We start from the raw sequence: 22,678 nt of genomic DNA, 5'->3' as shown, positions 1-22,678 counted from the left end.
GCCCCGCCCCGCGCCCCGCCCCCGCGGTGACGAGCCCGCGGCGGCCACGCGGCGTCGCGCGCACGCCTGGGAGGGGCGGGCCGCGCGTCTTCCCAGGCGGCGGCTCGGCGGCCGCGGCCCGGACAAGATGGACCTCCCGGCGCTGCTCGCCGCCCCGACCGCGCGCGGAGACCAACATGGCGGCGGCGCCCCGGGCCGGCCTCGCCGGGGCGCGGGGCCGCCCCTCAGCGCGAGCCCCGCGCGCCGTCGCCTGCTGCTCCTGGGCGACCCGGAAGATGGCGGGCCCGAGCCGGGGCGCGGGGGCCCCCCCGGGCCGCGGCGTGAGGAGGGCGTCGCGCCCGGCGCGCCGGCCCCGGAGGACGGCGGCGACTCCTTCGTGGTGCTGCTGGAGGTGGCGCGCGGGCCCGCCGAGGCCCCCGAGCGGCGGGAGCCCGGGCCCGGCCCCGGCGCGAGCCCCGCGGGCCTCCCCGCGCCCGCGCCCGCGCCCCGCGGCCCGGCCGCCGCCCCCGGCGCGGCCCTGGCGGGCGCCGTCGCCCTGCACGACCGGGACCTGCTGGTGCGCTTCGACCGCGGCGTGCTCACGGTGGCCGCCGCGCCGCCGCCCGCGCGCAGCCCGCGCGCCCCGCCGCGCCCCGCCGCCGCCGCCGCCGCCCGCCGCGGGCCCGGGGCGCCCGGCTACCGCTGCCCCGAGCCGCAGTGCGCGCTGGCCTTCGCCCGGAAGCACCAGCTGCAGGTGCACCTGCTGACGCACGGCGGGCTGCGCGGCCGGCGGCCCTTCAAGTGCCCGCTGGACGGCTGCGGCTGGGCCTTCACCACCTCGTACAAGCTCAAGCGCCACCTGCAGTCGCACGACAAGCTGCGGCCCTTCGGCTGCCCGGCGGGCGGCTGCGGCAAGAAGTTCACCACGGTCTACAACCTGAAGGCGCACATGCGGGGCCACGAGCAGGAGAGCCTGTTCAAGTGCGAGGTGTGCGCCGAGCGCTTCCCCACGCACGCCAAGCTCAGCTCGCACCAGCGCAGCCACTTCGAGCCCGAGCGCCCCTACAAGTGTGACTTTCCGGGTAACGCGGGGGGCGGGCCCGGGGCGGGCGGGGGGGGGGGGGACCCGGCGCCCCGCGCGGCGAGCTCACGTTCGTGGACCTCGAGTCGTGTCGTGAGTCGGCTTGGACGTACTCGGCGGCCGCGCGTTGGTGGGGTCCACGCTCGGCCTCGCAGGCCCCTGACGACCCGGGGCGCGGGGGCGCCCGATGGTCTGGCGCCCTTTCCGCCTCGCTCTGGTCGGCTTCGTAGTTTCCAGGAGTTTTTAAGCCGTACCCTTGTCTAGAGCTTAAACCTCTTTTTCCGTCTTACAGATGGAGATGCGAGGCTAGATTAGTGTGGATAAAGTAACCCACTGCCCGGTGGGTTTTTGTCGGCCGAGTTGAGTGGGCTGTTGGGGTGGGGGTTGAGAGTCCCACCCAGCGCGGCCCCACGCCCCGGCGTCGGCATCAGAAGGCCCAGTTCCCTCTGAGGCTGGCAAGGCAGGAGAGTCGAGAGGAGGCAGCGTGGCGGCGCCTCTGTGGAGGACGGGCCGTGAGGAGTGGGGTGGGGGCCACCGTGGATTGGCTAGAGGACCTTCGCTCATTAAAACGCGCCTGAGTGTCTAGAAGATGTCATACAAACCCATCCTAATAATGTGAGTCATCAGGTGCTCAATCACAGCATTTTGAGAGTAACTCGAAAAACATCAACAGATTCTAATATTTTTTCTAATATTTTCTTCTCCCTTGTGGGTGGATTGTGTGGTTCTGGAGAGCACTGGGCCACTGCCTGCAGACTTTTTCTAGTCAGCTTGTGAGTCTGGTAGGAAGGGTATCATCTTCTCTAGCAGAGTTGAGGATCCAGTCATGATGTGTGTTAGCCACTGGTGCAGCTGGTAGAGAAGCTGGAGAGGAGCAGGTGATGCAGTAAATGGCCCGGCTTGAGTTTTTGGACAGCCCGAGCCAGGGAGTAGCAGTGGGATGGGTGGTGGACTTACAGGTAGAAGAAATCACAGCGGTAGGATGAGAAGGCCTGGGTACCTGGGGGAAGGGGTGTTAAGGCTAGGAGTGTGGTCGTTCAGTTCACATGACCAATTGTGTAAACACACAAAGGCCCAGAATAGGAAAGGGGTAGGGAGGGCAGATTGAAGCCAGAGAGGATAACTTTAGTGATTTAGAAAAATCACCATTTGTCCACAGAATGCTGTCCTCCCCCCAGGGGGAGAGTAGGTTCTTTGCAGTGCTATGCAATGTATTTCTGCATGGTGGTTCATGGGCCCCCTGATAACATGGAAGGCTCTTTCAGCCTGATTTTCCACATTGCCTAAGCACTGATTGTTGTCATCAAAGGAGAAGTGTTAGTATGGACAACAGCCATTGCTGGAGTATAGGTGACCCAGTAGGAGCTGAGTTTGGAGGTGAAGGAAAATGCTAGGTGGGTGACGATGACAGACCTGAGGAAAGAGAAGCCCCCTGGGTAGGATGCGAGGCAGTTCATTTCAGAGGCTGTCGGAGGAGATCGAAGTGTAGGGAGTGCAGCATCACCCAAAAGGTTACGGGATGCTTCGCACCTGTTTACAGCTCAACTGTACCAGACAAAATTTTGTTCTTGTAGTATTTTATTTCTCTCCTGGGGTTTTCTTGGTTTTCACAAACAGCATTGACATTTATGTTTATGAAAAATGCACTTAATGTGTGTGAGACCAGCCAAGCGGACGGCTGAGACTGGAGCAACACTTGGTCACGTGTTCCCTCCCAAGTTAGTCACCTTGCAAGAGGTGGCCTGTGTGCACCTCAGGCCTCACAGCCGCTCCTGCTTGGCTATTACAGAGACCTTTTAGAAAGGACTCATGTCCCTGGTTGTGACTAGCATTGACTGCTTTGATTTTTGTCTTCTGGTGAGCAGGGTTTGTGCTTCTTCCATTCAGGCTGTGAGAAGACGTTCATCACAGTGAGTGCCCTGTTCTCCCATAACCGAGCTCACTTCAGGGAACAAGAGCTCTTTTCCTGCTCCTTTCCCGGATGCAGCAAACAATATGACAAGGCCTGTAGACTGAAAATTCACCTAAGAAGCCATACAGGTAGAAACCTGGAGAACAGAATCCTTTGGAGCCACGATTTGTCTCTAGGAGCTGTTGCAGTTATTCTCTGTAATTTTTGTTTTTTCACAAGGTGAAAGACCGTTTGTCTGTGACTCGGACAGTTGTGGTTGGACCTTCACTAGCATGTCCAAACTTCTAAGGCACAAGAGGTAATCCTTACATTTTGGTATGTATTATCAGCTTTGAAAGTTAATGAGTTGTTAGTAGTAGAAACCTATTCGCTTTTTTTTTTTAGATTATTATAAAGAAACACAGTGTAGATTCTTAGAAAACTGGAAAATTATAAGAAGAAAATTGCTAGAATCTCCTCACTTAAAGACGTTGGGGGATTTTTTTTTTGTTTGTTTTTTTGGTCAGTCGTGGGGCCTGAACTCTTGGCCTAGGCACTGTCCCTCAGCTCTTCAGCTTAAGGCTAGCACTCTACCACTTGAGCCACAGTGCCACTTCCAACTTTTTCTGCTTATGTGATGTGATGCTGAGGAATTGAACCCAGGGCCTCATGCGTGCTGGGCAAGCACTCTACCATTGAGCTACCTTCCCAGCCCCAAGATATTGTTTTTATCTGTTTTTTGTAGTCTATTATTGTGGGGTTTTACGAGTGTTTTTGTTGTTGTTGTTGTTTTGCCGGTCCTGGGGTTTAAACTCTCAGGGCCTGGGCACTGTTCCTGAGCTTTGCACTCTACCCCTTGAGCCACAATGACACTTTTGGCTTTTTCTGTTTTTGTTTTTTTCAATTCTGAGGAATCCAACCCATGGCTTTATGCATGCTAGGCAAGCACTCTACCACCAAGCCACATTCCCAGCCCTGTTTTTTGGTTCTTTTTTGGGGGGTGGGGTAGGGTGGGGTGGGTTTTTTTTTGGTTGTTATTTTTTGTTTTTGAGTTGGCATACTTTACATACAGTTCCAGTTTATTTTTTTCTCTCAAATGTCATAGAATAAGCTTTCTCAAGTCACTGCAAACTTTCAGTGACGGCCTTGGGCCTCCACTGCATGCACATCTCTGCTCACCCCACACCTCTGACACTACATTTAGTTTTCTCCCTATTCTGCCATGGAACAGAGGTGGCCGGTCTGGGTGCTTCATACCATAGGGATGCTATGGAAAAGACACTTTTTCCAGGTTGGCTTAAGAAGGCCCTTTTGGCATTGCCACTGATGCTCTGTGTGCCCTTCTTGGAGTCCTCTGTGGCTTGGAAAGCCTGTTATAGGGAAACAATAGAAATAGCCTCATCAGTGCATTCGGGACATGCTCTTCCTAAGTTGAAGCAGCACGAATTATTCTGTGTCTCATTATGAATCCACTGAATCATTAAAGTAGAATTTCTAATTATGAGATGGCTAAATTACCAACCTCATATGGACTGAAGATCAAATAAAATTTTTACTGAAACAAACTGATCATATATTTTAAATGGAAAGCACTTATAATTTTATATGTTTTGCAGAACATTAAGCGAAGAATCACCTCAGGCCCCGTGAGCTCTGTGAGTAATCACTGCCCCTTTGTTTTTATTCCTGGCAGGAAACATGACGATGACCGCAGGTTTACCTGCCCCGTCGAGGGTTGTGGCAAGTCCTTCACCAGAGCAGAACACCTGAAAGGCCACAGCATCACCCACCTGGGCACAAAGCCATTTGAGTGTCCTGTGAAAGGTAGGGTTTAAATGCCACAGTGAGCTATGCACTAAGCACCACCCACACTCACGCTAGAATTTATGTTGTTTCAAGGTAACTTCAGTTACGTAAAGGTAGTATGGTTTATTTGCTGAGTGGATCAAACATACTGTCTTAGGACCAGTATATTAGAAGGATTGCAGGTAGAGAATCCTGTTTCCTGTGGCCTACTCTCATCCCTGATTCTCCCTGTCCACGGCTCTCCTTATGTTACATGTGTAACCCGGGCTTAGGGGTTCTCAAATGTCTGACATTTAGCTTGAACTTGCTAATTAGTAGGTAGCTACTCTTGTGTCAGGTAGGTAGTGGTAAAGCCAGATTGGCTTTTTTTCCCACCTTTTTTAAAATTGTTACAATAAAGGTGATACACAGAATGGTTACAGTTACGTAAGTCAGGTAATGAGTACTTTCTTTTTGGACAATGTTGCCCCTTTCCTCAGTCTCTAGATTAACTTTTTAAAGGTGGGTTGGAGTTTTTCTTTAGGATGCTGAAGGCACAGCTCATTTACCAGGCCTGCTGTGACCTGTGGGTGCCCACCCTAGCCGCAGTGGTCACCTCAGCTGCCACCCGCCCCAGTGCCTTTAACTGGAGGAGGGGATAGTAAAGATCCATGTAGAGCTGAGACCAGCTCCTAGAATTCAGCAAATGTAATACAAATAGTGGACCCACCCTGCAGGTCCTCCTCTGTCAGCCTTCCAGCTAGGGTGTGAGCAGGTGGTAAACAGGCGCATGCAGGCTATAATTGGGGCACATAGGACTCCTTATACTGCTCTGGGGGAAAGAGCTAGCCAGGTGCTGACAGATTGTGCTGTATATATAAACTGTGGAAGTAGATGGAATTCTTAAGGGACAGTAAAAGTAAGACAGTAACTAAACACGAGTTCTAGATTCATACTATCTGGACTCAAATCCCAAGTCTGCCACGCTACAAGGCTTCTGTGGGGCCTGGTACAAGTAGCTTGAGCTCTGTTCCTCTTTACCTTGTAGGATTGTTGTGAAGGTTCAGTTGGTAGAAAACGTGAGTACATGTTAGTTCACTGTTGTTTTGATTGTTGTTTTTTATTTGTTCCCATATTAGGTGTGAGCTTAGGGCCCCACATTTGCTTGCTTAGATGGCTCTACCACTTCAGCCATACTTCAGCCAAACTTTTTGTTGGTTATTTTGGAGATGTAGTCTCTCAAATTTTTTTCTGCCTGGACTGGCCTTGAACTACAGTCCACCAGATCTTTGTCTCCTGAGTAGCTAGTATCGTAGGTGTGAGTCACCAGAGCCTGGCTTTTTTTTTTTGGGGGGGGGGGGCTGGGCGGTGTCGTGGGGTTTGAACTGTGGTCCTGGGCGCTGTCCCTCAGCTCTTCAGCTCAAGGCTAGCGCTCTACCACTGAGCAACAGCACCACTTCGGTTTTCTGGTGGTTGATTGGAGATAAGAGTCTCACAGACCTTCTTGCCCGGGCTGGCTTTGAACTGTGATCTTCAGATCTCAGCCTTTTGAGTAGCTAGGATTATAGGCATGAGCCACCAGTGCCCAGCGTGCCTGGCTTTTTAAGCTTAAGACAAGTTACAATACTGGGGTAAAGTGAGACTTTGTTTCAGAAATAACTATCACATGGACACCAGAGCCAAGCCCACACTGTGTGTGAAAACAGGTAACTGGAGGGCCCTACCAATTGCCAGGCCACTCTTGCATGTAGATCCTCTGCCTGGCATGGGCGGACTCTTTTTTTTTTTTTTTTGGGGGGGGGTCCGGTCGTGGGGCCTGAACTCTGGGCCTGCCTGGGCGCTGTCCCTCAGCTCTTCAGCTCAAGGCTAGTGCTCTACCACTTGAGCCACAGCACCACTTTCGGCTTTTTTCTTTTTGCTTATGTGGTGCTGAGGAATCGAACCCAGGGCCTCAAGCATGCAAGGCAAGCGCTCTACCACTGAGCCACCTTCCCAGCCCCTATGGGCGGACTCTTCTTCAGGCCAGGAAGAGTCTAAGAGTAGAGGATGGATTTGAAAGCTTCGTGATTGGTTAGGTAAGCCAGTTCCATCTGGGAAAGAGCACTGGTTGAGTTCTTAGTGGGAAATAAAGGTGAGTCTTTTTCAGCTTGAAAGTCAAAATTTAACCAGGTGCTGGTGGCTCACACCTATACTCCTAGCTACTTACTAGGCAGCTGTCTGTCTACTCTTGTCTGTCTCCAGAGACTGGAGAAGATGTATGTGCCCATAAATGCTAGGCAATACTCTGTGTCTTCCTCCTCCTACATAATTTGGAACATTTTTTGTTTCTGTAATTTCTTTGTGATGGGTTGCAGAAGGCTGAATGTCCCATTTAGGTTTGGATGGACAGCTTAAAATACAGGTTTCAATACCCTTGTATGTGCTTTGAAAGAAGATAAATAATGGAAAGCAAACTTGATATACAAGCTTATATCCAAATTTCAACCCAATGATGATGGCTTTTGAGATATGACTTTGCCTAGAAACTACAGAGTCTTCCAGGCTTCCATTTTGCCCATTAGAGAAATGGTTGGTATTAGAACAAATCATGTTAAGTGAGGTAAGCCAAGCCCAGAGATACAGATGGCACGTGGTTTTCCTCATATGCAGAAGCTAGGTCTAAAATATATGGCATATGACAAATTATACAGGTCTCTAGGCATTCACACACAGTAAGGCCAAAGGGTGATAGTCTTTTTTTTTTTGTCAGTCATGGGGCTTGAACTCTGAGCCTGGGCTCTGTCCCTGCGCTCTTCAGCTCAAGGCGAGCACTCTACCACTTGAGCCACAGCACCACTTCCGGTTTTCTAGTGGTTAATTGGAGATAAGAGTCTCACAGACTTTTCTGCCTGGACTGGCTTTGAACCGTGATCCTCAGATCTCAGCCTCCTCTGTAGCTAGTATTACAGGCATGAGCCACTGGCGCCTGGCAAAGGGTGATACTCTTGAGAGAAACACAAGGGACATTGCCTTGGTGTGTCTGATAAAACTAATGCTTATGTCAAGCTGGCCGCTGGTGGCTCACGCTTGCAATCCTAGTTACTCAGGAGGCTGAGATCTGAGGATCTCGGTTCAAAGCCAGCCTGGGCAGGAAACTCTGTGAGACTCTTACCTCCAATACCATTGAGAAAACCAGAAGTGGCACTGTGGCTCAAGTGGTAGAGCACTTGCCTTGAGTTGAAGAGCTGAGGGGACAGCACCCAGGCCCAGAGTTCAAGCACCATGACCGGCCAAAAAAAACAAAAAACACTTATGTAGATAACTCTAGGGAATGAGAAAAATAGATTTAAAATAAAAAATAATTATCACAAATAAGAGCTGGAGTTGTGGCTTATCACTAGAGCACATCCCTGGAAAGTATGAGACACTGAATTCTAACCCAAGTAGCAACAACAACAACAAAAAATCCAAGACTACATTTCCCATGATGTAGATTGCAGAGAGAAGCTTAAGGTGATGTTTTCTGAGATCTTCTGTATTAAGGATAATTTTACCTTCCCATGTTGTCTTAGCCAATAGTAAAACTAGATTGTCTACCATAGTCTGTGATCAAGACCCTAATGATAAGTGATTCCTCAATTATTTATTTTTTGGTGCCAGTATTGGGGCTTGAACCAAGGGCCAAATACTCTTGCTTGGCTCTTCTGCTCACAGCTCTAGCACTTGAGCCACACCTCCATGTCTAGCATTTTGCTGGTTAATTGGAGATAAGGGTCTTAAGTCTTCCTGGCTTCAAAAGCCAGTCCTTAGATCTCAGCCTCTTGAGTAGCCAAGATTACAGGCATGAGCCACCAGCACCTAATGGTTCCAATGGTTCCTGAATTTTTAATTATCTTTAGTTGTAAGAAATAAAATCTGTGGTCTCCTGGTGCTGGTGGCTCATGTCTGTACTTCTAGCTACTCAGGAGACTGAGATCGGAGGATCACAGTTCAAAGCTGGGCAAAAAAAAAGTACCCGTGAGACTCTTTTTTTTTTGGAATCCGGTCGTGGGCCTGGGCCTGGGGGCTGTCCCTCAGCTCTTCAGCTCAAGGCTAGTGCTCTACTACTTGAGCCACAGCGCCACTTCCGGCTTTTTTTTCTGCTTATGTGGTGCTGAGGAATCGAACTCAGGGCCTCATGCATGCAAGGCAAGCGTTCTACCACTGAGCCAACTTCCCAGCCTCCCCCCCCCCAACCCTTGTGAGACTCTTATCTCCAATAAATTACTCAGAAAAAGCTAGAAGTGGCACTGTGGGTCAGTTGGTACAGCACTAGCCTTGAGCACAAAGAGGCTCAGGGACAGTTTCCAGGCCCTGAGTTCAAGTCCCAGGACCAGCAATTAAAAAAAAAGTCTGCTGTGGATCACAGTGGTGTAACTCCTGTGGACAGCTAACTTACAGTCTAACAAATGATTACCAGGAAGCTGAAGCATGTTTTTCAGGGGAGAGGGACAGACAAAGAAGCTGCTGTGCCCAGGGCCTAATGGGGCTATTATAAGAAAATTGACAGTAAATTTAGGCCAGAATCAGAGAAGTAAGGGCCTTGGCTGCCTCCAGTTTCATTTCAGATGAGGCTTTGTGATTTTCCAGGTCATGTGTGTGGATAGCTATAGCTTTATTTGACCCTGTCATAATCCTTTAAAGTATTATCCTCATTTTACAGGAAGGAAAAAGAAGTTCTGGAAAGGATAAACAACTTGTCTCAGGCCCCACAGTTAGCAGATGGCTGAGCTGAGCCGAGCCACCTTAGCTAAGCAGCTCCCTCTGCCATGGGTCTGCTTAGGGGTGGCACTTGGCACACACCAGGGACAAGTCCTTTCACTGCCACCTGCTTGTGAGAACTGGTCATGAGCAGGGCACTGGCAACATGGAAGGAGTTGGTTTCTGGGATGGTTGCCACTCTGAATGTGGCAGCTGTTGTTGGTAGTACAGTTTTGTGACGTGTTTAGATGCATCGCAGACAGTTATGAGGTCTGATGGTCACACTGAATCTTAAATGTTGCTGCTGCATGCCCTCACTCTCCCTGTGGGTTCATTCCTGTGCTGTGGTGTTCCTCCTGTGGATGTTTGGTGGACACCCTCGCCAGCACCAGTGCTGGGGAACACGTCTTGTCATCCTGATCTGACTAGGAATCGTCCTTCCTCACCGCTCCTCCAGCGCCCTCAGGAGTAACACTGTTTCCCCTTTCTGTTTCAGGGTGCTGTGCTCGCTTCTCAGCTCGCAGCAGTTTGTACATTCACTCAAAGAAGCACCTGCAGGATGTGGGGGCTCCAAAAAGCCGCTGCCCTGTGTCCAGCTGCAGCAGACTCTTCACCTCTAAGCACAGCATGAAGGCACACGTGGTGCGGCAGCACAGCCCGCGCCCAGGTCTGTGCCCTCCCAGTGCCTGCGGCCGCAGGGACGTATGCACTGAAGCCTGTGTGAGGGAACAAATGCTGCTCCTCCTCACCCCCCAGCGCCGGCAGCTGGCACAGCCTGCGCTTCCTTTCCTCTCATGCGCTTTCTTCTGCCCTTACTCTTCTGTCCTTCCCTCTTCTCCCTTGGAGGACATTCAGTCTTTACGTCCTGAGCCTGCCCGAGCATTAGGCTCTAACCTATCTCCCACTGGGGCTAATGTCCTCCAGTGTTTCCAGCACCTTCTCTCATCTTTCTGCTTCCTACTGTCTTTCTTAAGTCTTGCAGGAAGTAGATTCCAGACTGCAGTGGTCTAGTTCTTCCAGGAGGCAGGAAGCCTTCCAGCCCAGCGCCTTCCAGGCAAGGCACTGAGAATAGAGGAGGAGGAGGAGGAAACTGCCACTGTAGTCCAGACATGTGAAAAGGGAGGGTTCTGAGCGTGAGAGGACCTGCTATTTGGCCCCCTGCGGCCTGGGACTTAGAAGCCTTGTCCACAGTCCTCTGGGCAGTAGCAGTGGCCATCTGTCCCCTAGAGCACTCCAGAGACCCTGCTCTCTGGGGTATGGTAGGGTTTTGCTGTGGTAGGATCTGGCTGAGGAAGTCCTGGCCAGCTGAAGAGGTACTTTAAGCTCAAGTCTGTGGAGACCAGGTGAGTCTAACTCAGCCCTCACTATGGCCTGGAGGCATGGCGGAAGCAGAACAGCCGCCACAGCCACAGTGTCTTCCCAGTTGAGGTTCCTGAGTTGGGGACCAGTAGCTGATGGAACTAAGTGTCTTGCAAAGTGCCTCTTGCAGAGTTGTGACGTAAAGTGTCTCCTAGTGCGGAGTTCTGACGTGCAGTGCCTGGTGCAGAGTTCTGATGTTACAGAGTGCCTAGTGCGGGGTTCTGATGTTACAGAGTGTCTAGTGAGGGGTTCTGACGTTAGAGTGTCTAGTGCGGAGTTCTGACGTGCAGTGCCTGGTGCGGAGTTCGGATGTTACAGAGTGTCTAGTGCGGAGTTCTGACGTGCAGTGCCTGGTGCAGAGTTCTGACGTGCAGTGCCTGCTGCAGAGTTCGGATGTTAGATGTCTGTCTAGTGAGGGGTTCTGACGTTAGAGTGTCTAGTGCGGAGTTCTGACGTGCAGTGCCTGGTGCGGAGTTCGGATGTTACAGAGTGTCTAGTGCGAGGTTCTGACGTTAGAGTGTCTAGTGCGGGGTTCTGATGTGCAGTGCCTGGTGCAGAGTTCAGATGTTAGATGTCTGTCTAGTGAGGGGAGGTTCTGACGTTAGAGTGTCTAGTGCGGGGTTCTGACGTTAGAGTGTCTAGTGCGGGGTTCTGATGTGCAGTGCCTGGTGCAGAGTTCGGATGTTAGATGTCTGTCTAGTGAGGGGTTCTGATGTTACAGAGTGTCTAGTGCAAGGTTCTGACGTTAGAGTGTCTAGTGCGGGGTTCTGATGTGAGAGTGTCTGGTGCAGAGTTCGGATGTTAGATGTCTGTCTAGTGAGGGGTTCTGATGTTACAGAGTGTCTAGTGTGAGGTTCTGACGTTAGAGTGTCTAGTGCGGGGTTCTGATGTGAGAGTGTCTGGTGCAGAGTTCTGATGTGGCATGTCTAGCCTAGTCTAGTGCGGGGTTCTGAGGTGGCATGTCTAGTGCAGAGTTCTGATGCTACAGTGCCTAGCACGGAGTTCTGTGCAGGTGTAGCTCAGTGAAGGTTTCTGTCGGTCCTCTTCTTCATTTCGGTGACACTTGGACATCAGCCTGTCACAGTTCTCAGCAGTTGCCATTCTGCCTTGTCCTTGAAGAAGTTTCCTGGTGGTTATCGTAAGGATGGAATACATGCCTTGCCTGATGAAGTCGGTGTTGTAGTTGCTCGTGCAGGCCTCTGTCCTCGGGTCCCTCTCTCCACCTCTGCCTATGCTCTCAGATACCATGGCTCACAACATCCTTTCCTCTCCCTTGTTCTAGCCTGACCAGTACAGGAGCTGACAGGGGCTCAGGGCTGCTCAGATGAGCTCACTTTAAACTCTCCGGCTGTTTGTGAGCTCTCCTTTAATAACACCCTGTGCGTCCCAGTCTCATGCTTACGCTGTACTGCCTCTTGCCAGCTGTCAGGGCAGTCAGGAACTCTCAACACCTGCTTACTGTGGGGTTGCACCAGGCCCTTAGGTTCAGTTCACCTTCCTGGTGGCCCTGTTCTGATGTCTGGACAAAGACCAGGGTCACAAGAGTAGGAAGGACCTGAGCCCGGACCTGAGCTGGGATCTCTACTCTCATGCATGTGACCCTCAGCATTTGCTCTTGATGCTCTTACACCATTTGCTTGGTGTCCATGTGTGTGTCCTTGCACATGTCAGCTCTCTAGGTGACGTTTATGGAATCAATAAGTGGCTGGGCAAAAAATTAATATAAATTGGTGACCTTGTTCACACTGAGATTATTCTTAATTTCACAGTCAGTTGAATCCTCAAGGTAGTTTTTGAATAAGTGATAGGTTTACAATTAGAATTTCTCAAAAATATTGCTACTTGTAAAATGCTCCATTATTTATGAATTTTTTTAATGTGACAACTAAAAAAGTTCTAAATTTGTTTCTTTTTTTGTTTTGTTTTGTCTAGAGTAGATTACAGCATGCATCTAAGTGGTTATCTGCCTTTGGAAAGTAGAAGTTGGTGGTTAGTGACAGTTGGTGTGGAAGGAGCAGAACCAGAAAGCTCCTCCTTCTGCCAAGTGCCTGTGCACTTAGCATGCCACAGTTTAGCATCAAAGCTTTGTTGGACTCTGCCCTGGCTCATTGTGTTCCAATTATGTTTGCTCAGTGCTTACATCTTTCTTTCAGTTTGGGGTACTTGACACGTGTGTGTCGATAAACCTCATCTAGAATCGATAAACCTCATCTAGAATGTTCATCGGTGTTTTTTCCCCCCTGGTACTAAGGAATTGACCAGAGCCTTGGGCCTAGATAAGTGCTCTACCCCTTGAGCCATGTCTTCAGCCCTAAAACTTTTTTTTGCCGGTCGTGGGGCTTGAACTCAGGGCCTGGGCACTGTCCCTGATCTTCTTTGTATTTAAGGCTAGCGCTCTACCATTGGAGCCACAGTACCACTTCCAGCTTTTTCTGAGTAGTTTATTGGAGATAAGTGTTTCATGGGACTTTTCTGGTGGGCTGACTTCAAACTGATCCTCAGATCTCAGCCTTCTAAGTAGCTAGGATTATAGGCGTGAGCCACCCTGCCACCCTAAAACTTTTTGAAGTATATTTATGTTTGTTATTCTCCCAAGGGTTTTCTGGTTATTCATAGTGGTTTATTGAGTAATAAATAATTACTTCGAAGACTCAAGCTGAAGAAGGGTTTGTTAGAACTATTTCTGTAATCCCCTCATCTTGAGTAAGGGCCTGGCACTGCTGGGTGCTACTGGAGCAGGTGAGTCAGACTAACTCTGTGAGAAGGGAGGGAATTAGAGGCTGGACCTGTGATGGGAAGGGGGACCGTCTTCTGGGCACCTGAAAAGGCCTAAGGTCTGTGCATTTGCCTAGAACTGAAGCTTTCCACTCAACCAACCTTATTCTCCTTGATTTGACCCAAGATGGTCCAGAGAAATCCCTGTGGGCCTAAGGATTTGAAGCGCCTAACCTGTCTTCAAGCATCCCTTTTCCTATCATCTATCAGTTAGTTGCTAGTACTGTGCGACCAGCGGGATGTTTGGGATAAACAGTAGAGTCCAGAGGAAGCAGAGCCAGTGTTGACTTGAGGGGTTGCATGCTAATACCTTGAGATTCAGCAACATTTCTTAATCCTCTGAGGTCCTGAGTAACTGGAATATTCGTTCCTTTTGCAGATCTCGTACCTCAGCTGGAAGCTCCAAGTTCCCTCACACCTAGCAGCGAGCTGAACAGCCCCAGCCAAAGTGAGCTCAGCAACATAGACCTAGCAGCTCTTTTCTCTGACACACCTGCCCAAGGGAGCAGCTCAGCAGGTGCGTCAGACGAGGCACTGAACTCTGGGATCCTGACCATTGATGTTACTTCTGTGAGCACCTCTCTGGGAGCAAGTCTCCCTACAAATAATAGTTCCTTAGGGTCTATGGACCCTCTGGTTCTGGTGGCCCACAGTGATATTCCTCCAAGTCTGGACAGCCCTCTGGTTCTTGGGACAGCAGCCACAGTTCTCCAGCCAGGCAGCTTCGGTGCAGATGAGGTACAAGCCATGAGCTCAGGAGCAGTAGGCTGCTTGGTGGCTTTGCCAATGAAGAACCTAGCTCAAGACACATCCGTTTTGACCTCCACTAGTAACTTAGTACCTGTCACCACACCAGCCTCTTCAAGCACCTCCCAAGAGACTCTCAGTGTTCCAGAACTGCTGGCTCCAATCAAGATGGAGCATGACTCACTTCCTGTCCCCACGGTGGCCAGGCAACATGAAGAAAGTCAAGTGCTGCCCCTGTCTGTGCTCTCCATCCCAGCAGAGGGGCACAGTGCTCAGAAAGACACAGCGCCCGGTGCAGGCACCGGCCTTCTCTACTTGGTATGAAGCACTCTGTTCAGTCCCCAGCTCATAGCTCACTTCTGTCACTCAGTTCTAAGGATACTGGGAACCAAACCTTTCTATGCAGACTCTCCTTACTGGTTTGCAAAAGGACAGAGCCCTGGGCTATAAGTCTGGAAATCTGGAACTGACTAATGACCTTGTGCAAATCAACCTATTTGAGCCTTAAATTCTCAGTTATTTCTAAAATAAGGGGATTTGGCTACATGTCTTTTAAGGTCCCTTCTAGTTGTGTGAATCTGTGACAATGTGTTTTTTTGAAAATTCTTGGTACATTTCATAATGTTGAAATGTTTTCTCTCTGTGTGCTTTACATAATGACAAGTCGTAAAAGAGGAAGAATTGCAGCATAAACTAAGGTTCAATGAAAAATTTTAAACATGCCAAAATATTTTTTTTTAGTTAGAATTAAAAAAAAGTTAAGTGATATATGAGCCCTTGATCTTGGAGAGTTTTAGATGACTATTCCAAGATTGAGGCTGGACAGTTACTACAATCGTATTTATATCAGTGATACATTTAATGTAATTTAATGATTCTTGGAGAGAGTTTTGCCTTTCCTAAGTCTGCAGTGGGAATGATCATGCAGGATCTGCCTTTGTGGTGTGGCTAGATTTTGTGGGTGACAATGTTCTTAAAATGTTCACTCATATTTTCCTACACCTTAAAATGTTAGTCTTCCGTGTTCAGATCAGGTGTGAAGGGGACTTAGTAACTGGTCTTCTTTGGAGCCAGCCTCCAGTTCTTCTTGGAGAGAAGCATAGTCTCTCTGATCCCAGCTGCTAGCCTGTGGCAGAGCCACACTTGCTAGCATGTGCTTTGGCTCGCTACGTGGTTGAAAGGCACCAATTGGCTAGCAGAGATGGAAGGTGTCCGCAGGTCAGAGCTGCCTAGGAAGCCAGTCCCCTGCACTGGATCCTTGGGAACCAAGCACTTGGGCCTGACTGTGGGTGGAGACAGAAGAGCCCATGGGAACTCAGTCCTCACCCCTTGTTCATTGTCTCGCTAGCTGTGTGATGCTGGGCTCCCTAGCTTCTCTGAGTACACATGGTGTGTAGTGAATGGGTTACAGGTATGTCCTGAGCTGTAGAGGGCTTTCTTTTCCTCTCTGATGATAAGAATGAAAGTCTTTTTCTTATGAAGTGTACACCAATTTCAGCAGTTCACTGTTTGGATACTGTTTGGCTCCCTGAGTCAGCTAGCTGAATTCAGTGACATGTTTACTCTTTGGGTGTGGGAGAGAAAGATGGAGTGTGGCCTCTACCATTAATACCTCCCTAGCTGCTGGTCAAGGTTGTGGACAGTGCGAATCCTTGGGGCAGGCTGTCATGACTTAATCTTAGCACTAAGGGAAGCCCGTGTACTGAAAAAGTTGGGAAGTAAGCAGTTTATTTTATAATAGTTTTTATGTAAAATATTTTAATACAATTGAGATTTTGGAGAAATAAAATTTAGTTCTCCAGATAATGAAGTTACGTATGTTGTTCTCACTCTGCAACTGAATGTAGTGTTTGTCTCTCTGCCTTTGGTGGAGGCGCTGATGTGATTACTGGAGCTCCAAGGTGTTCCAGAAGCAGACTTAAGACATTTCTGTAGTTCCCTTGCTGCCTTCCTTTACTGTGTAGATCGAGTGACTGACACACTTTTCTTTGGTCCCAGGAGAGTGGGGGCTCAGCAAGAACTGATTACCGAGCCATTCAACTAGTCAAGAAAAAAAAGCAGAAAGGAGCTGGGAGCGATGCAGGTGAGGCTGGGCGCTGCAGTGCTGGTGCCCAGGGGCTGCGTCTCTTGTTCATGCTCAGGCCCCGGAGGCACTCGGAACAGGCATTTGCATGTTCTTGGTTTTATGCTCAGAATGTCCTTTTGTCAGCTCCAGCTCTGTGTGGGCTTAAGATAAACAATAACCAGATCTCCAGCCTATGTGAACATGCTTGGTTTACCAACAGCTCTGTGCCAGGTAGGGCTTCAACCCCAGGTATGAGTGGCCCAGAAGGGTTCCAAGATAAATGAGGCGGCCATGTGTCTGTCAGAAGGGCGGCTGGTGGGAGGGGTCGCTGAGTGGCAAGCCAGCGTATTCATCTAGCATGGTGGCTCATCTCTTACATTTAAAATTTAATGGGTATGTAGGATTGGGGTTTAATTTTATGTCTTGTTTCTGTTCTTAGCAATATGATAGCTTATTATTTTAAATAACTCTAGGCCAGGCTCTCACACCTGTAATTCTAACATTCAGGAGTTAGAGACATGAGGATTATGAGCTTGAGGCCAAATTAGGCTATAAAGTGAGACTTTCTCAGGAAAAAAGAAAAAATGTTAAAGAAGACTACAATAATTATTTTTGTTAATGAGATTTCTCAAAGCAAATTCTTATAGTAACTGTTGTATGTGAGTGCTGTCATCCTGTAGTAGCTGCTGTATGTGAGTGTTGTGATCTTGAAGTAGCTGTTGTATATGTGTTGTGATTTAGGAAAGGAGACCTCTGTAGTGTATAAAGTACCAGCATAGAACTTACAGGTTTCAGTAGAAGAAAATGTGGCAGTCGAAGTAAGCAAAGTTCACGTAGAAACTAAATGCCTCTGTTGAACGTGATAGAAAATTGTGAACTTGCAGAAAAGAATTCTGTAACATTCAGGTACTCAGCATGTGTTTTGCTCCCTGCATTATGTTGGTGTGGTGTCAACACAGATGGTTTGATTTTTTTTTAATTACTGTTTTCATTCATGTTTAGGATTATCTTTAAAAAATAAGGACATCTAAAAACCATAGTCATGTACTGTTGCCACTTTTACCCTTCATATTAAAATCTAGCAAATAGTTGTCTCAAATGCCATATATATATATTTTTTTTTTTTTAATTTTTTTGCCAATACCAGGGCTTGGACTCAGGGGCTTTATACTCATTGTCTTGCTGGCACACTACTATTTGTACCATCTCTCCAGCCAGGCCTTCTTTTTGTTGGCTAATTGGAGGTGGACTTTGAGGCCTTTTCTGCCCAGGCTGGTGCTGAGCTGTGATCCTCTAGGTCTCAGCCTCCTAACTAGCTGGGATTACAGGCATGAACCACCATCACTCAGTTCATGAAAAGAACTTTGATAAATCTGTTGGAGTCACAATCCAAAGAATGATCCTGCATCCCTTTCAGCTGTTGGGTTTGTTCTACAGCTGTCAGTCTCCTCCTCTCTCGGGTTTGTTGCAAACAGCCAACTAGTTTGGTAGTGAGGCTTTTGTTGATTGCCTCACTGTGACATACTTGAGTATGTTTCTCTATTGTGTGTGTGTGTGTCTTGACCATTGGTAGTTGCATCTTCATGCTTGGAGTGGGACAATAAAACCCCTTCTCAGTGATGCTGGGCACTCCCCAGAGGCCCTGTCCTATAGCGGTAGCAGTCGCCGGTGATCTGCACTCAGCCTCACCAGTTGGGTTGTGCAGAGAAATGGTGCTCTAATGCTGCACTTCTCTGTTTATTATGTAAAGTACTCACAGAAAAAGCAAGTTGTCAGCTCTTCCCCTTTGAGCTATAATTCATATCAGAAAGTGGGGATATTGGAGCCTTTTTTATTTTATTGTATTGCCAGTATTGGGCTTTAAACTCAGCCTTGTGCTTGCTCAGCTTGTTTGCTTGGAGCCATGTCTCCAAATTGTTTTTTTGCTGGTTCTTTTGGGGATGGAGTCTTAAACTTGGTGATAGTCTCAAGCCTTGATCCTCCAGGTTTGAACTTTCTGAGTAGCTAGGATTACAGGCATGAGCTCCTGGCATCCAGATGAGTCTTTCTTTAAATCAAGATCAAGGGGCTGGGAAGGTGGCTCAGTGGTAGAGCGCTTGCCTTGCATGCCTGAGGCCCTGGGTTCCATTCCTCAGCACCACATAAGCAAAAAGAAAAAAAAGCCGGAAGTGGTGCTGTGTCTCAAGTGGTAGAGCGCTAGCCTTGAGCTGAAGAGCTGAGGGACAGAGCCCAGGCCCAGAGTTCAGCCCTACGACCGGACCCAAAAAAATAAAATAAAATAAAAATTAAGTCAAGTATCAAGACTTGGTTTCTTAGCATCTTCCAGTGGTGATGCCAGTGTTGGAATTTACTCATTGCCCTAGGCATTTTACAGACTTTTTAAGAGAAGTAGAGTTGAGGCCCCTGGCTTCTTGTGTGAAGGCAGTTAGAACGCTTGGTTTCGCCACCCACAGACCCTCTCGAGAGGAACTGTGACGAATCCACATGGAGGCGAGGGCTCCTTTAACAGAGTCCTCAGGGCCAGCTGTGCTTTTCTTTTCTCTCGGCCTCTTATTTGCTGTGATTTAAGACTAGAGAAAACATGTTTCCATGAATGGCAGTACTCTGTTATCATGCCTCTGTGTTCCTAGCTGGGATGCCCGTGGCCCAGCCTAGCCTCCATGCCCGTGGTGCCGTCATACATCAAAGCTGAGAGCTTCCTTACCACGGCCCTGGAGCCAAGGAGGGGCTCGCCTTGCTCTAACCAGGCATGCATATTTTCCTTGTCTGCCCTGGGCCCACCCTGCTCCTCACTCACGTCCTCTTGTCTGGGCTCTCTGGACTCCTCAAGCTCAGCCCTCCTTGCCTATTGTGATGCCTTTGAAGAGGCTGGCTCCATCACTCTGTGGACCGGCTCTCCGTGTAGGTCTCTTGATGTGCTCTCCTGATCTGTTGGAGTTAGTGATACAACCGTGTTGACTTGCAGTCCTAGCAGAGGTGGCACCTGTGTGCTTCCTATGGTGGAAACACTCTTCCCTTACAGTAAGCGGCTATCCTGAGCCAGATCATCTAAGATAGTGTGCAAAGTCTGGGGCCCCCAAACACACCCTTAGAATCAGTCATTCTCTAGAATCCACAGAGCTCACCAAAGCTGTTGTACTTGGCTTGCTGCAGTGAAGGGACACAGACTGAAGCCATCTTGGGAAAGGGCTTTGGGCCAGATCCTCCAAGCTCAAAGCTTCCCAGTGGTCCTCCCCTGGCCGTGCAAACAGTGTGCTGGTACACAGGACCACCAGCTGGGACACCTGCCTGCAGCGAGCTGTCCAGTGCTCAGCGGGATCGGTTGTGTGATCAGGGCTTTGCACTGTGCACTTCCTGTGCACTCTTGGCATTGGCTGTCTAGTGTGGCCCCAGGGAAACAAAGACATTCTTACGAGGCAGGTGTTCCAAGGTCCTTTCAGTCACCTGCTCTTAGGGGTCCGTGGGGCACTGCACATACCCCATTTCTCTTTAAACTTCCTACTGAGACCTAATACAACAGTGGGTTTTGTTGTGGTGTTACCATCGTATTCTGCTGATGACTTTCTCTTCCTCTCATTTTCAGGCACTTTAGAATTCTTCTTTATGGCCGGGCGCTGGTGGCTCACGCCTGTAATCCTAGCTACTCAGGAGGCTGAGATCTGAGGATCGCGGTTCAAAGCCAGCCCGGGCAGGAAAGACCGTGAGACTCCTATCTCCAATAAACCACCAGAAAACCGGAAGTGGCGCTGTAGCTCAAGTGGTAGAGCGCTCGCCTTGAGCTGAAGAGCTGAGGGACAGCGCCCAGGCCCAGAGTTCAAGCCCCACGACCAACAAAAAAAAAAAAAAAAAAAAAAAAAGCTTCTTTATGAAGAGCTGGCTCTACCTTCCCACTTATTATGCACTCTATTAGTGTCAGTATGAACTCAGAGGTATTCTTGTTACTCTTCAGGTTGTAATCAATACTTTATTACCATTTATTTCATAGTGTCCAGTGGCTTTTGTCTGTGTTCTTGTCTTGGCTTGCCTTTTTTCTTTTTTCTTTTTTTTTTTAATACTTTCTTCCTGGCACCCCCCAGCTCACCTTATATTTGTCCTGCCCAGATAGTATCAGCCACTTCTCCAGAGGACTCTGGTTACTTTCTTGGAGAATGGCATTCAGGTCAGGATATGAATCCTTAGATGTGCTCCGCACCGCCCACCTCCCCTGCACAGTGCTGCCAGTGGTCGAGGCTATAGTTACCCGTTCTAACCCACAAGCTGAGTCTGTTAATGCATTGCACTTAGTAAAATATATTCATCTAAGTGGGCTGAAATAAGACTGTTAGCAGCTTCTTACCAGTTTTGCTGCTAAATGTTGGCCCCAAATTTAGAGGGAAGTTTTAGTTTTTGGAGGTCCTTGAATTTCGAGATTGTGAGTGGACTGCACAGCTAGTTGAGAACAGGAGTCGCACAGTGAAATTGCATTGTTGGTGGAACTCAGCCGTCAGCACAGGCAAGACTTCATTCCTGCATGTGTTCACCTGCGGTGCTGCTGTGGAGCCCCCATGGTGAGTGCAGGAATGAGAGGCTACTGGCTGCTGCATCTCACATAGAGCTCCACCCATCAGAACAACTCATCTTCATAAGAATGCTCCCGTTTATTCTTTAAATTGCCATCAAAAGGACTTCTAAAACAAAAAAATGATACCCACCTCAGAACTATAAATGGCTGTGTTATACCATAACGCTCACCAAAAGGGACAGTTAGCAGCAAGACACACTGAAACAGAAACCTGAGAATATGCATGTCACTGTGAACACAAATGCCGAGAGTCCAGGACGCGGTATGTCAAAAAGCAAAATCCCAAGTGCACGCTGCTGTCCGGAAGAGCTGGCAGCCTGGGCAGAAAAGGCCGTGAGACTCTTATCTTCAATTAACCACCAGAAAACTGAAAGTGGCACTGTGGCTCAAGTGGTAGAGTGCTAGCCTTGAGCTGAAGAGCTGAGGGACAGCGCCCAGGCCCAGAGTTCAAGCCCTATCACTCCCCCCCTCCAAAAAGAAAGCCCACTGAAAAATGGATAACAGAAAAAATACAAGCTATAGAAAAATTGGTGGCCATCTAGCTATAAATTTGAACTCCTGAGAAAGTAGCTTGCCCGTGTGCATTTTCTCCTTTGTAACCTTTGTAAAAGCAGTGACTTAGGAGTTTTGTGGAGATGGACGGAGCTGACACAGCTGCATGTTGTGAGGCGCTAAGGGCATAGCTGCTGACCGCTCCACATTGTGTAAAACGCAGGGACGTGAGGGACGTGGCTGATGCTAGGGGCAAGTGCTACACACCCCTTGGAGTTCAGTAAGACAGGAAGCCAAGCACAATTAGCTATTGTTTCAAGATGGAAAAGAATAGGCCTCAAGAAGCCTTAGATTCAGACTTAGCTGTAACCACCTGTTCAGATTTCAAGGACTTGATGTAAGCCAAGCAGAACGTCCCCTTAAGTAGGCACAGCCCCTGCTTTTCAATTCTGCCTGAGCAGTTTGACCCAGAGAAAAGAGAAAGCATAAGAACACTGCTGTCATATCCCAACTGTGTAATAAGCTTCAGTATTTGCAACAGAATATGTAAATTTCCAGAAAAACAAATCATGGTCATCCAGAAAGAGCGTGAGCAGTGGGAAACATGGGTATGTCTCGGGTTCACACGTGTTTCATGATGGTCATTTTCACAGGATGTGTGGCGTGCGTGCTGGCCTAGGGTTGAAAAGAGAGCCGCAGATTGGCGGCTTCCAGGGACAGATGGAAATGTTTTAGGCTCTGTCAGTATACCCAGTACATGCTGGCCCAACTGGAGCTTGAGAATGACTTACTGGTAGGAAATCTGTGGACTGATTTATCACAGTCATAGGTCAGTAAAGAATTTTGTTAGTAATAATTTTCTCAAGAGATATTGTTTGTTGTTAACAATTGATGGTCTTCACATCAATGATGAAAATAGGATTCTTTAGCTCAATAGAATCGTACAGTGATGTCAGCTACCAAAGGCCTCCCGCCTGTGTCCTTGGGATTGTACGGGAATCACAGGTGTATTAACCTCCGTGTCTTAGTCTCTTTGGAAGGTTCTTGCATTTGAAATAAACTGAGAAAAAGAACTAAAATAGATTGCAAGGAAGAAGCAAATAATGTGTAGCTGGTTTGGCTGTTGGTTAGAAACCCAGAAGAATCAGCTGGAGCGGACAGTCAGGAAGCACATGCGGTGGCAGCCCTCTGACAAGTCAGTGCAGTTTACAGCTGCCGCGAGTT

General features: G+C 48.8%; 1 protein-coding gene across 2 annotated transcripts in view; it reads left to right on the top strand.

Annotated features, from left to right (window-relative positions):
* Positions 1-107: 107 nt before the first annotated feature.
* The window catches only part of LOC138822747 (zinc finger protein ZXDC-like), a 36,671-nt gene continuing 14,100 nt past the window's right edge, over positions 108-22,678 (top strand). Inside the window, exons 1-8 of one of the 2 annotated variants that reach the window (XM_070015683.1) lie at positions 113-1,061; positions 2,948-3,100; positions 3,192-3,270; positions 4,645-4,775; positions 9,952-10,122; positions 13,969-14,654; positions 16,335-16,419; positions 19,985-20,655. In XM_070015683.1, the coding sequence (XP_069871784.1) occupies positions 128-1,061; positions 2,948-3,100; positions 3,192-3,270; positions 4,645-4,775; positions 9,952-10,122; positions 13,969-14,654; positions 16,335-16,419; positions 19,985-20,064 (2,319 nt within the window). In that variant the 5' untranslated portion in view covers positions 113-127 and the 3' untranslated portion in view covers positions 20,065-20,655. Of the gene's footprint in view, positions 1,062-2,947; positions 3,101-3,191; positions 3,271-4,644; positions 4,776-9,951; positions 10,123-13,968; positions 14,655-16,334; positions 16,420-19,984; positions 20,656-22,678 lie in introns of those variants that run through there. The other variant, XM_070015685.1, reaches the window with a different exon arrangement.

The sequence above is a fragment of the Dipodomys merriami genome, unplaced genomic scaffold (assembly GCF_024711535.1).
Source record: "Dipodomys merriami isolate MVZ:Mamm:240054 unplaced genomic scaffold, mDipMer1.0.p SCAF_114, whole genome shotgun sequence".
NCBI classification, from domain to species: domain Eukaryota; kingdom Metazoa; phylum Chordata; class Mammalia; order Rodentia; family Heteromyidae; genus Dipodomys; species Dipodomys merriami.
The sequence above is the reverse complement of the archived record's forward strand: the minus strand, read 5'-3'. Positions and strand labels throughout refer to the sequence as shown.